The sequence below is a fragment of the Corvus cornix genome, chromosome 2 (assembly GCF_000738735.6).
Source record: "Corvus cornix cornix isolate S_Up_H32 chromosome 2, ASM73873v5, whole genome shotgun sequence".
Lineage (NCBI taxonomy): Eukaryota > Metazoa > Chordata > Aves > Passeriformes > Corvidae > Corvus > Corvus cornix.
In genome coordinates this window covers 65,205,198-65,219,915 of record NC_046333.1, presented here as the reverse complement: position 1 = coordinate 65,219,915, position 14,718 = coordinate 65,205,198, and the positions used below count along the sequence as shown (strand labels likewise).

The 14,718-nt window shown below is 42.8% G+C and overlaps 1 protein-coding gene across 7 annotated transcripts in view; it reads left to right on the top strand.

Annotated features, from left to right (window-relative positions):
* HIVEP1 (HIVEP zinc finger 1) overlaps positions 1–14,718 on the top strand; it is a 128,701-nt gene that overhangs the window by 69,618 nt on the left and 44,365 nt on the right. For all 7 annotated transcript variants that reach the window (XM_039549719.1, XM_039549713.1, XM_039549714.1 and 4 more), the window contains one exon: positions 116–169. In XM_039549719.1, coding sequence (XP_039405653.1) covers positions 116–169 — 54 coding nt within the window. The remainder of the gene's footprint in view (positions 1–115; positions 170–14,718) is intronic.

The window sequence follows — 14,718 nt, the reverse complement described above, 5'->3', positions numbered from 1 at the left end:
AATGATATCACTCCTACATATAAACAGATATTGCAAGACTGATTTCAGTAAATGACACACTACAATCTTGCCTTTTTTATATATGTATTTTAACAGTGACTTCTGTTTCTTGCAGACAAAATTGAAGAAGCACAAAAGCAACTTAATGGAACAGAAGACCAACAGAGAGGTAATAACAACCCCCCCAAATAAAATAGAAAATAAATAAAGTATTGTGATCCTAGAGGCTGGTCCAAAGCCTTCCTGTGTCAGTGAAAAGACTTGGCTGGGCTGGGCACTGGATGAGGCCCCAGGCACGTCTGTCTGCAGATCAGGGGCTGTGTCTGTAATGTCCCACTTCAGCTGAGACACAAAGGCTTTGTTTTAACCACTCAAGTAGCTGCCTTGACCTTGATGAGATCGCTGAAGCTGTAGCATCAGGGACCTGCACATTGCTGACTACATTCTGTGCTAACCCTTAGTTCATTATGTGATTTACCTAATCATTAATAACCGTATTTGGTTTATGGTGAGCAATATGTGATGATTTCCAACAGATGCTGAGGAAGGGGACTGATCATCACAGCTAATTTTAAGAAACAGATGACCTGTGGCAGATTTAATCTGTGTGTTAGGGCTTAGAAAGCTGGTGGAAAGTCATTGCATTTCAGGACTGGCTGACTGCAGTGATACTTGTTTGGTTGTGTGATAAATCTCATCTACATACTGTGGAGATGCCCAGACACAGAGTGGGAACCCAAACAGAACTTTCCCAGGTTACTACTGGGCCCATCATGGGAGAGCCACGAGTGGTCATCTCCACAACCTAGAGGAGCACAGGGGCAGGAAGAAACCCAAATTAAGGATATAGAGAAAGAGAGATCCTGTCCAGTCTCCTCTCAGGCCTGTGCCTACAGAGCCCCAGCCCGTGTCCGGGAGTGAAACCATCATCATGCACAGTCAGGGAACAGCTCTGCAGTTCACTTTTTGGACTAACAGTGTTGCTAGCTGGGGGTGTGGGACAAATTGCAGGGTGCAGGGGAAAAGCTTTTGGGGATTGCTCAGGTCATACTACCTGGAATGTCTAGGAGATGAGCAAAAGGTGGAGAGAGTGAGCAATGTAGGTGATACAGGAAAGAACATATCTGGGAAGTGGAGTGATAACTGAATAAAAGGGTTGGTTTGTGTGCTGTCAGGGGCTGGCCAGGACAATTGTCTGGGCTTGTTCTGCTCCTGACCATCACAGTCTGTCCTGTCTCTTCAATATCTCCACACAGAAGGGGGGCTCTAGGAAACAGGGAAGTCCTGAACAGTTCTGGCTGTGTGTGCAATGCTCTGTACCAGCAACTGGAGCGGGGCTGCAACCCTGAGGGCTGATAGCGTCCAGGTGCAGCAACTGGGGAGACTGGGTTGCTACTGGGCAGGCTGAGTTTGTGAGCCAGGCTGCTGGTGAAATCCACCTTGGATGCATACATATGTTTCCATCAGTGGACATTTGCCGGGCTTAGCTAGATCAAGGAGCAGGATGATGTAGGAGTGCTCAGAGTGTCTGTCCAGGATCTGTATGTCCAGCCATATATATGTAGGTATGTATGGCGTGTATGTGTTTAAGCTGTGTATGTGTCCCTCTTGGGAAGACATTTTCAGCCTTGCTACTGGTTGGACCTGGGGGCATGGAGCAGCAGCACCCTCACTTCTCTTGGGCTGCTGGATTTGGCAGATGAGATAATTCCTAGTGTCTGGTGTCAGTGCTTTGGCTTCTTCTGGGTAGGCGTTTACCTTTCAGTGGTAGTGAGCTGCCCATCTGGCCTGTGACACATCTGTGAACAGTGTTGTAAATTGTTGATGCTCTTTCCTGGAAGGCTTATTATCTTTCAAAACAATGAACTTCAAAACTTTTTGACGATTAGGGAGCAGAAGACATACCCAAGTGGATCTCAGCAGAGTCTCTCTGGACCAGCATTTGGTCTCCAATGGAGGGAGTAGGACGTACTGTTTAAGAACAGCACATAAGCCTGGTCACTTTCTTTAGCCTATTCCTTATGAAATCCACGCACATTGGATTTAGAGATGTCTGCCTCATCCCTTTATTATCTAGACATTCATGGAGCTGTTATCTATGAGTACAGTTGATTAAATGCTGTTTGCACCCAACATTTTCTGGCATCAAACTGCAGTAGTTCACTAGCAATGACATTAAAAATGCATGATTTTATCTTTTCTCCTCAATTTCCAATTTTTTTTCCCATTTTCAACAGGTGCACCCTAGCTCAAGCACTGTGAATTATGAAATAGCAGTTCTACACTCACCTTATCCACTGCCTTCATGATTTTATAAATCTTGTCCATATTTTGCTCAGCTTTCTTCGCTCCAAACTTGTAGCTGGTTTCATATTTCAAGATGTTTAATACAGACTGTCTGATATGAGTACCAGGACTGTGAAGTTGCTCTATGCATTTGTAAAAGGTGGAAGAGAAAAAACGTAAGTGGCTAGAGAGCAGACCTTCAAATGTTTGCAGAGACTTTTTAAACAAACTAGACCTTCCATTAAATATTTCTTATGTATTTCTGTTTAGTGTATCATAGATAAGTGGTATTGTCATCCAAACATGACAAACTTGGCACATAAGGTATAGCTGTCTGTTCTTGTTGCTGTTGGTCTCACGAAAGTAATATTGCTCTGGATGATTTTTTGTGATGAACTTGTTCAAGCTAAAGACGAGCTAACCTCTGCTTTCAGGCACTTGTTCTCATGTGTGGTCCAGTAACATCTTTGCATAAAGGAAGATAAATTCTCTAGTGTAAACTTAGTGATGTACTCCGAAAGGGATGGGATTACAAAGGTTTATGTGGTGGTAGCACTCAGCTTTCACCATCTCAGAATCAAAGAGGGATTTGACTTAATTTTTGGCTTCTAGCCTAAATTCCTATGGCTGGAAATTGAAAAATAAATTTTTACATCAAAAACTCATATAGAAATAACTGAGATAATAAAGTTACTCTTTTCAAATTAAAACTGTCCTCTGCCACTGTGGGATTTTTTTAGTTTCTTAAATGCCTGGATAGATCACATTCTTGGTAATATGAAGTAAACAAAATTATTTATTTGAAGCTTTACACTCTGAAGGCTGCTGAAAAAAAGAAAATACATGTTTTGAGCTAAACAAGTAAATAAAAACATGCACATATTCACATAAGTTATTTTAAATCACAATCCAGTGTGTACAGATTCATGGGAAGTATGATTGTGTTTTTCCTCTTGGTTAATTTATTTTGGTTTTCAATTCATCTAGATCACTTTAGATTTGTTTATTTCCTATCTGAAATGATTAAGAAATGTAATTTTGTGAAATTTATCATAAGTTAATTACTGCTCTGTCAGAGAAGCTGTCAGTGGCACAATGTATTTGTGGGGAGGAGTTTTTCATAAGTTTAATCATGCTGAGTTTCTGCTTAGTAGCATTGTGCACTGATCAGTCATAACTTTATACATGTGTGGGATTTAAGTTGAATTTAATTGACTACAGAAATACATGTATTTAACACCTCATTTTGCCATTAGCTATAGTAATCCAATTAAGTGCAAATTAGAGTAGGACTCAAGCACAGATGAGCCAGTAAATGGGCAGACCTAGCTTTCAAGTTTGCACCTTGGTTATTTATACAAAGTTGTAACTGGAGGACCTGCTTTTTTATTTTTTGAAGTGATAGTCCACTATGGATATTCAAACGGCCTTGATTCAAATGATCACTTGAGACCAGAAATATGTTCATTAGGGGCTGTGCTCAGCTTCTTGCTCAGCGAGTGTGCAAGGTGGCTAATTCTCATGTCTCTTCATTTTCTCTCTGCTGCCCAATTGCCACTCTGAATTTTCAGGAGGAGAAACCATGCTTCCTCCTTATCTTTGCTGATATCTCCCAACGCTCGTTCTTTTACACCCTGAGTGTGCCCCTGCTTTCGGGCTGCATTTTGACTTCTGACACAGGTACAGGGTTTCATTAGTGTGATAGAGAAGGTCTTGCTCCACGTGGTGTTCTTTAAAATCTGGAGGGGATGTTGAGTTTGAACTACACAAAACTTCTCCTTGAGAAGGCAGTGAAAGTTTTCTCTGGTGTGGGACTCAGTGGGTATTGTGGGCTGGAAAGCATTCAGGTGAATGCAACTGCTTTATCTTTAATCTGCCACTGACCATCCTGAGAAAGCCATCCCAAGGATGTGTCTCTGTCTTTTCCCTTCCAGACAAGTCAAGTTCTCTCAGATCCTTGTGATTACCACAGAGGCTTCTGATTTGGTCATCCTCAGAAACAATCCAGCCCCTGAAGTGCTGTAAGCATTTTGTTTCCTGCTTTATCCATTGCAGCAGTTCTTTGCCTGTCACAGCACTCTGGATTCTAGGTACATCAGCCCCACCAACACCTCCATTGTGTTCCTTAAGACTAGTGGAACTAACTTGGCTGTCTCCATACTTCGTGTCAGCAATGCTGACTGCCACCTAAATCTCTCCCCCTCTGCTTCTGAAAATGTTCAGGGAACTCAAGTTGGTGACAAACTCTAGCAGCACCAAGATTTGCCAGAAAATGGATGACAGATTTTCAAAAGGACCATCTCATGGCCTGATGTATACTCTGTATTGCCTACCAATCCTGGGGTCTCTCAGGCTGCTAAGACTCCATCATTTCAGGTAACTGCTTCTTGCCATGTCACAGCCAAAAGGGATCAATGATAAATTTCCGGTAAGATGGAAGAGGAATTTCTTCATTCTCTTTCTCATTCATGGCTATTGCTGTGTCCTCAGACTACAGGGTGGTCTGGAATGGCCTGGAGACATGCATGTGTTCCTCAGCCTCATTGGAGTTCAGGCTCGCAGGCAGTCCTGGTTGTTTGTCAGGTGTGAATTCATCCCTCTGAATAAGCTGCTGCCCATGTTTGATCAATTTTTTGACTTTCTGCCTTGTCAAGGTTTAACCCCAGCTGGCAACTAAGCCCCACACAGCTGCTCACTCACTCCACCACAGTGGGATGGGGGAGAGAATCACAAGAGTATAACTGAGAAAGCTGGATGGAGATAAAGACAGTTTAACAGATAAAGCACTCAAGCAAAGCAAAACTAAAAACTCATTCACCACTTCCTATCAGCAGGCAGGTGTTCTTCCATCTCCAGGAAAGCAGAGTTCCATCACATGTAACAGTGACAAATGACATCATTCCTAATGTCCCCCTCCCTTCCCTCTTCTTCCCCCAGCTTTATATGCTGAGCATATGGTCTGGAATATCCCTTGGGTCAGCTGGGGTTGGCTGTCCTGGCTGTGTCACCTCCCAACACCTTGTGCCCCCCCAGCCCACTCGCTGGGGGGGGGGGGGTGTGAGGAGCAGAAGAGGCCTTGACACTGTGCAAGCCCTGCTCAGCAGTAATGAAAACATCCCTGAGTTACCAACCCTGTGTTCAGTACAAATCAAAAACACAACCCCATACAAGACTCTGTAAAGAAAATTAGCTCTATCCCAGCCAAAATGAGCACATGTAGGAAAGAGGGAGATGGGTGTACTGTTTGTACCTATTTCTTCAATAGGTAAAATTTTAAACAGGTTACTGATTGTCTCTGCAGGCTGTTTACAGGATAACAAATCAGTCCTGAACTTATACTTCCAGACCTTCTTAAGGGCATGCAGGCCTCTGCCAGTCTCTTCTCCTCATTTCTTCCCAGAAAGGTATCTCTCTGTCTGGCTTCAAGGAAAAACCTGTTTTTTCTCTCATGGATTTGAGGCTTTGTATTACATGCTACCTCAACAACTGCAGCTGACTTTATTCAGACAAAGCATGGGAATAGTTACATCTTGAACATCACCTTTCCTTCAAGGTCTGTGCTCCACAGCATGGACCAGGAGGCTACATGTTCTGGTGGCTCTTTTTGTTGCAGCACACCTAGTTTCACCCCCAGAAAAGGCAATGCCATAAACAGCAGAAAGGAATAAGCTGTTATTTAAGTTTCAGATCCATGCTTATGTTGGTCCCTTGCAGTTTGCCAGTTCTGATAGTGAGTACTCATTTTGGAATACCCACTTGAGTTAAAGGGTCTATTCGAAGGTCCATTTAGCACCTATTTGAGTCTTAATTTGCCTATCAGTCAAGTTGCTGTAGTTTCTCACTCCATCCTTTCCACATTCCTTAAAGAGCTTTTTCAGTTTCTTGCCTTCATCTGGAGATGCAGGAATTTGAATACTAAGCTGTTTATTCTTCTGTGTCATCAGTTCCAGATTCTCAGCATAGCTCTTCAATTTTTAGTCTGTGAAGATGAATTTCTAAGTTGCTCTCACTTATTCCAGAGGCCAGTTGTGGCAGACCTGTCTTGATATCTTCCAGAGGTGCCACGGGTTTGTCCCTAAGACAGTATCAGAATTTCACCCAGATCAGCTCTCTTTCCAGAGTCTTATGCTTTGATATTAGTAGAGCCTCTTCGTGTTTATCTTGAGATACAGAAACATTGTTGGCAGGTTCGAGAGTTTTGCTTGACTTGATCAGTCATTGTTCAAATGGCTGCAGGTTCTGTCAGTGGTCACTGAGAAACCACCTCGACAGAACCATTCAAAGCCCTGGTTTGCACTCCAGCAAGGTCCAAGCAACTTCTGGGGTGCTGTTGAAGTACACCTTTATTTCCAGCCTCTGTCATGGAGCTGCCTGAAGCCTCCATCATAATTTTCAGTGGGTGCTGATCTGTCTCTGAAGCCTAAAGGTTGAAGCAGTGTTTGGTGGAGTGGCTCTGTAGTCACTGTTTGCATGCAGAACATGACTTTCCACTTGCTTCCTTCAGTCCCAGTATAGCTATGTGGAACCACCCCTGAAGTGAGCGGACCTTTGAGCTGTCGTGCATAGAAAGAGAAAAGAAAGGAGAGATTGCGTTCCCCAGCAAATACTCTCTGAGATGCACAATCCACATGCACATATGTTCCCCTCCCACACTTGCAGTCCCTTCAAAGCAATGTGTTGGCATGGAGGAGAGGCAATCAAAATTAAATGCCCTTAACCTTGTTTGCCCATCTGCTGTTTTTTTAACAGGAATATTATTTTTCTAGTAAAAGAACAGCGCTGAGATTTGAGTGAGGAGGTTTGTCTTTATAAAAGTGAGCATGAGACTTTAGTTCACAAATGTAAGTTCTGCTGCAGATTCATGGTAGACATATTTTGTATCTTCAGAGTTCTTCCAAACCCTCCCTGCTTTGTCATTCCTCTTGTTAAATGAATGCATGTTGTTGACAAATTATAGAGGGAGTTTGAAATAAATTATTATAAATATACCAGGATTCTGCTTAGATAAACAAAGCATTGCATTGTTAAAGATCGATGCTGTTTTCATGTTGTCATGTCCCAGCTTACAGACGACTCTCACCAGCCCACCATCTGGCTCCAAAGGAGCAGCCAGGTCCCTTCCCTCCTCTCCCCTCCTCATAGGCACTCCCATTCCTGCTTTCTGCCACTACACCTCTCCAAAAAAGCAGGTGGGAGCACTGCATGCTGGTGATGTGCCCTGCTTTCTAGGCTGTCACAGAATCATATAATGGTTTGGATTGGAAAGGGACCTTAAAAATTACCTAGTTCCAGCTTCTTCCAACCCCTTTGCCGTGGGCAGGAACACCTTTCACTAGACTAGGTTGCTCAAAGGCTCATCCAAACTGGCATTGAACACGGCCAGACAGCTGCAGTCAACAGTGTATTCTTTCACTTGGGGGAAATAGGAAGTGGAATGAGAAGGGGAGATACCAAAGAAAAATCTGGAAATGTGATGCTCAACAATTTACATGTTTTGATTTACTAGCTTAGTGTGATGTCGTCCTCCACAGATGTTTCCCTGTATTTTTCCAGGAGATTTGCAGGCACAGGAGCTCTCTGGATTCTTTGCTGCTGTGTGGTACCCATGTACTATCATTAGTCCAAAACATTTTCTTTCCATTTTGTATCTGTGGGAAACTGGCTTACTTTTTGGGCAAGGTACATAACCAAGATCCAAAGTTTCATTTTATTCTTTTCATCTTTTCATCCTTATCTTCAGCAACCATATGGGCTAGAAATACAGTCGTTCTAAATGGAAGCATATAATCTTCAAAAATGGCAAGTTACAGTAATGTCATGTTGTTACTTAATGCTGATGAGAGGATTAGCTTGCTTTTTATTTTTTTTTACATACACAAGAACTACCTTCCTTTTACTTTTGAAGTGTTCAAAGCTACCACTTAGCAGTGAGATTTCATGCAATTCACTTGTGCACTTTCCTGATCTCTGATTTCATCAAGTGTTTGTATCTACATTTAAATATGTCAATACATCTGTCTGAGAGGTAGTTTATTTAAATTGTTCTCTGTGTGTCGATCTATAAAGCTTTAATTCAAGACTGAAGTATCTTCCTAAAATATTTACATCAGCTCAGACAGCCACAACTGGCCTAATGCAGGAACTATTTGTGTCTATAGCTCATGTCATACAAGATCTCACGTTTTCATAAAGTCACATCTATTCTTAAAATCTCTGATGTTTTCACACTGAAGGAACATTGTGTGCTGCTAATAACAACAGTGACAACTTGAAAGGTCCTTTCTGTCTTGAGGCACATTCAATGCAGAGGTTTATACCCACAAAGGACAGTGAGAAAACTCTCCTGACTTCTGTGAGAACAGAAATAGTCTCTGATATCATTTAACCTCATTTTTCATTGCTCTTGTCTTCACCAGTTAAGTACATTTTAATGTCCCCACTTTGCCAGTGGGGGCAAACTCATAAAAATGGAGATGTTTATGTGTTCTATGCTCTGAGAGACAACGTTAGAATATGGGCTTAACTCAGGGAAGTTTTCTGGCTCCTGTAAACCTCCTGCATTGTCAGTCAATGTCTGTGTCTGTTATTTCTATTTTAATTTTCTTTGGTTAGTACATTTAGTTTAGACTACTAGCAGCTGAAATCTGCTCGGTAAATCCGCTGCTGATGCTAGACATAGCAAGAGCTGGTGTTGTTTTGACAGGCAGACAAACAGATTTACAGTTTTAAATTGAACATTTCATCCTTTGGAGCTATTATGAGAACTTGGTTAAAACATTAATGGGATATTAAAGTAATAGTATTTTGACTTTTCCTGACAAGTATGGCAAATTTTCGTAGTGACAGTTCAGCAAAAGAGATTCCAACCTGCAAGTGTAATTTTCAAAGGGACATTTTACAAATTAACATTATAAAACAATCATTGGAAAAGCATGTTTCTCATAGTAAATGGAAAGTATCTATTCCAAATCCACTGTACAGTACATTGTTAAATCAGTGGCTGTGTTTTCAGACACAGTAACATTTTGAGCTTGGTCCTGCTTTAATGAATAGAAGGATTTCTTGCAACTTTATAAAATCTGAGGCCAGAACAAGCTCATTTTTGTGGTGGGAGGATGCTGAGCTAACAAACTGGCTAATTTGAGAGCATACCTACGCACGCGCGCGTAGTAAATTCAATAGGGTGCTAATTTTAGCTGATGTGAGCTGGGAGTAAGCCAGTTGTGGAAACGCAAGGTTTTTTACTTGTTAGCTTCCTTGTAGTCTGCCTTGCATATGAGTAATGGGTGATTTTTTTCATACTTTCCTGATACTCCTTTAGCTCAGGGAGTTGTTAGTTTCCTTTGGTCTGCTTCAGAAGGGAAAATATAATGTAAAGATGGATGATGAATGATGAGTTGGATATAGTGTACCACTCTCTGGTAACTATATGCTTATGCACTGACCTGGATGGAGCCTTTCCTAGGAATCTCCTTGAATGTATGGATGTGTGAGAGGGCAAAAAGAGAGACTGTGCACATCTGTGGAAAAGAGCAGGTGAGGCTGGGGGGAGGACAGAGCTCTGAGTAGCTCGGAGGTCTCAGCACTGGGGACCTCCCACTGATGCTGAAGCAAACCTATCCTGGGGGAGATTGTCATTCCTACCTCCAGCATGACAGACCTACAGTCTGGATATTCCTCAATTAGGACATTCCTCATGTCTAGATTTCCATCAAATGAACTTACTCTACTTTTGTTGTGTTCTCAGCACCATTTAGTCCCAAAAGAAAGACCCGCTGTGTGGAACTTTTCCTACTCTCTTTGCCAAGCCTCCTATTCCTTTCTCTGTCTTTAAATAGTGAGGTTGTTAGGTGTGAGCTCTTTCCTACTCTTCATTCCTAGTGAGTTGCTACAGGCAGTATGGAAATTGCTCCATTTGATCCCTGCTTTTCAAACGGAAGATTATGTTAAAGAAATGCAGAGAATGTGACTAAGGAGCTTGTTCTGTTTGAACATCATTATGTGCAAGGATGGTTTAGTTAACATCTTGTTCCTTTCATTTCTGTTTTTTTCCCCAGACTCATGTTTGGGTATTTTGTATTCAGTGTCTCATCTGACCATGCAGCAGTTGCTCTCTGCTGAAAACCCTTAAACTGGCTGCTGTTTCATGAGCCTGTTTATCATTCTTTTTTCATGGCCTTTCTTCATCAGTGGTGTTAGAGGTGGAAGCTGTTCTAATGATTTCCTAGCAAAATCCTAACTTTCCAGTAACAACTGGACATCCGTAAATTACAAACAGGTACTTCAGTTGTGAAACAGTTGACAACATTGCCTGACACTCAAGGAAAATTTCCCTGAGCTATTTTAGTTAATTTCTGGCAATGTACTTTCTTTAATTATTTATATTTAAGCAGCTTTTATTTTTACATGGATAATTAGGTGGAACTGGTTTCTGCTTTGGCTTTGACTGGGAGCTCATTAATTTGCCTTTTGGAGGCATCCTGTCTTTTTTGCTTGTCTTCGGAGTGCCCAGCAAGGAAGAACTTCTCAGGCTGGGATTGCTGGTGATGTGAGTTATCATAACATTGTCTCTCCACTTACTCACAGTCAATGTGCTTTATCTTAACAGCGCTTAAGATGTGATTACTTTTCTCAGATTATATGAAGGGTTCTGTGTAGGTAGGAATATAGAGCTGTTAAGGGGCTGTAATGCAGAGCCAGTACATAAATGCCATAGGGCTATTTAATATGGTAAATATTTTTAATTTTTTTTCCAGGATGTTTAAAATGCTGTAGTATATGCCCTTGCTGAATTTTCATACATTGCCATTTCATGTGTGTAGTTAGGCATTAACCATGGCCTGTGTGGTCATTGTCTGCTGGTTTTGCATTGCCTTTCCTCTGTCTTTCAATGTCAAGTCCTGTGAAACTTCACAGTGGTATAGCCTCTGCTGGTTTCTTACACCATAATGGTGGGAAATCTTGATCAGTATCAAATGTTGTATTTCATTTAATGTGTTTCATGCTAGGCAGGAAATTAATTCTTTTTTGGGGGGAAAAAATCCTATTTTACTTTGGTCAGAGATTTTCAGATGTGCTGAAGTGTTGCATTAGATTCCTGTTTGCATATGGACCTTGGAATTTCTCAGTTGAGGCTCTCGTGTTACCTCAGTCGTCAGATGTTTATTACTGTTTGATCTTCATGGTTTTCCTCATCAAGCATGCTGATTTTATGGCTAAAAATCTGCTGGTTGTTACTTTCTTCTCTCAAGTCAAGTTGCTAGATGCACAAAATAAGATCAAACTGTTCTAAAGAAGGTATTTCTTTTGTTGGCATAGGGCAGTTATGTCCTTACATCAGAAGTCAAGGTTGTCTTGATGTGAGTTGCCATGACTTGGAAACGTGCCACCCACAAGACAGCCCCAGACTGCAGCTTATCATTTACTCTGTACCTGTCCCAAGCCAAACAAGGGTTGGCAGGCTCTCCTGTCTGAGATGAAACTGTATCATGGGAGAGCTTCCTGGTAAGTCCAAGCCCTGTGCCTGGGGGCAAAGGTGTCTCCCTCTCCTTACGCTAAAATGTTATTGCACAATTTATAAAGCTAATCCGTTCTGCCCTCGCAAGGGTGCCCTGGTATTTCACCATGTGTGAGGACTAGCCCAGAGGACACTTTTGTGGCTGCAACCTTTAAACCTGTCAGTTGCTGCATTTCACTTACAAGGTTATGTGTGTTCCTGTTTCTTAGGGAGGAACCTTTTATGGTTTGAATTAATTACTGGATCATATCTGTATCTCTTCACTGTAGCTTCGGTCAGTCCAGGACATTATTCTCCCCACTTTGCAACACTAGTTTTAAGTACAGGCAGTCCTATTATTTCAGGGAAACATTATTCAAAGCCAAGAAATACTTCTTCCTTTCCTCAGTGTTACCTTTATAGGTAACATACCTCCACACAATTCACTCCTGTTAATGTAGAATCAGTGGAAACAGTAGATTGTGTAGTTTAAACTTTACCATTTGTACTAAACATTATTAAATAATATTTGCCAGTTCTTAGCTATTCCTTACTTTTGGTAGCCAGCAATATGGGTATTTCTTGGAATGTCTTTAGCTGAAAGCCCCAAAATTCCATATGAACAGAATGTTTTTATATTGCATTGGTTTTATTGAGGTGCCTGTTAGTTTTGCCATTAGTAAGATGAAATGTGAACAGAATTTGGTGGTGGGATTTGTTTCATGGTGGAAGTCGCAAATGGGAAAAGGAATTAAGCGAAAAGAACGACAGAAAAGCAGGATTCCTGGGGATGCTGTTCCTGGTGTAGTGAGAGAATGCGTCATTGGTGTGTATTCTGATAGTGATGAATTAATAAGATGAAGACCTGTGGAAGCATGTAAACAGTGTCTTGGGTATGAATGTGAGCAAAAGTACTTTGCAGACATTCTGCTTTATCTATTCCAGTCTCATAACAATGGAAATCAATGCAAGCTGTGATAACTATGATAAAATGGCTTCTATTATAGACTTGGGAACAAGGGGACACTGTTTCCCACTGTGTTGCTGTATCCCGGTGAGGTTGGTAAGGTCTGGCTAGGTGGACAACCAGAAGAGTAGTTCTGCAGGTACAAATGCAAAGCCCTGCACCCAGGCAGGAGGAGCCCCAGGCTGGGGCCTGACAGGCCAGGGAGCAGCTCCATGGAAAGGCCCTGGGGGTGTGGTGGGAAGCAAGCTGGGCACCCACTAGCAGCATGCCTGGCTGCAAGGGAGACCACAGCATCCTGGGCTGTGTGGATGAAAGCATGACCATATCAGGGGAAGGAATTGTGTGCCTCTACTCAGCAATCCTTAGAACACTTTTAGATACTCCACACTTATACCACCAGCACCCTACTTCCCACAGTGCAGGAGGAACAATAGAAACCTGGAGTGAGTTCAAGTGTTGAGGCACCACAACCATCAGGGCAGGAGCATTTGTCCTCTGAGGAGAAGATGAGGGACCAGGGCTCATTCAGGCTTGAGAAAAGGTGGTTTTGGAGGGGGTTATCATGGAGTAGTATCGGCGCGAGAGCGGTGGCTGAGCCGGGGAGAAGCCGCGGGCCCGGCCCCGGGACCGTCGGGCCGGCCCGCCCCGAGGGTATCGGTGCGGAGCTGCGGCTCCGCGCCGCACGGTGTGGGAACAGCGGAGCAGCAGCCCCCTTCCCCGTCCGCCACGCCACCTGGACCGAAAGCGAGTGAGTAGCAACCAAAAGGATGCCATCCCAGCAGCCCCAGCAGAATACAGAACGCGAATAAGCTACAAGAGCAGCTGCTGTGTGAGAACTCAGCCGGCACCGATCTCCAAAGTCAACACCAAACAGCCGCCTCATCATTTTAAATTGAACTATTTTGCATTGTTTTACCATTTTTTTTCTGTTGCATAAAAGTTATGCCCTTCCCTTTTCAATTTAATATGAAATGTGGAGGTGTGGTCATCTGTTTACCCAATGCTTCTCTTATCCCATACTGTTCCCCCCTGCTTTCCCCTGCTTTCCCCTGCCCCTAGCCCTGGCCATTCCCTCCGGTTCTCCCTATTGGTTCCTGTACCCCAACTCCGCCCATGTACCACCCCTGCGATCTGACAAAACCCCCCTGCGCCCGGATCGCGAGGTCTCACTGCCTCTGGGAACTTGCGGCGCAGCATGAAACAATAAAGGTTCGCAATGGAGAGACCCTTCTCTCCTCCTTTGCCGTCACTGTGTTGCTGAGCTGACAGCTAGCCAGAGTTGGAGCTCAGGGAAGTCCAAAAGGACTATGGGAGGGCAGAGTGTCTGCCCTGCCCTAAACAGCCCAGCTGTGCCCTCTGGGAAAGCTGCAGCTTGCTAAACCAAACCTAGCACTGCAACAGAGTCAGATTCTTCACAGTGGAGAATGGTGAGAGGATGAGAGGCACGTATCAACTCAGAGCTTACTACCATCTGTTAAAAACACCAAGAAAAATAATCATGTGCTTACAGGCAATCTGAAATCTGAAGCCATACTCACTCATGCCCTGTGGAATCATCTACTGTTTGCTGGTACGAACAAAAGGATGAATGTTGACACAGATGAATGCTTGATCCAATCCCTGTCATAATGCTTTAGTCTTTGATTGTCAAAGCTCCTCCCTACTTTTTAACTGATCCATGTCAAAATGTGCTTTGCATACAGATCTAGTGTTTTTAAGGGTCTGCTCTAGATATGTCTAGACTGGTGTTCTTAGTAATAAAAGTATGTAAACATGCATTAATCTTGCTGACAGGTGTTTTCAAATACTACTGCTGACTTGGAGTGCCCCAAGTTTTGTGGCTTGCCTCCTGACCTCTGAAACAGGGAGTGACCACCCTCTGGCCACTTCAAAAAGTCTGAAATTAGGCAGCTGAAATAAGACTGTTAAAATTGTTGGTGATTTGCTTTAAAATCCTATTCTATTTGAA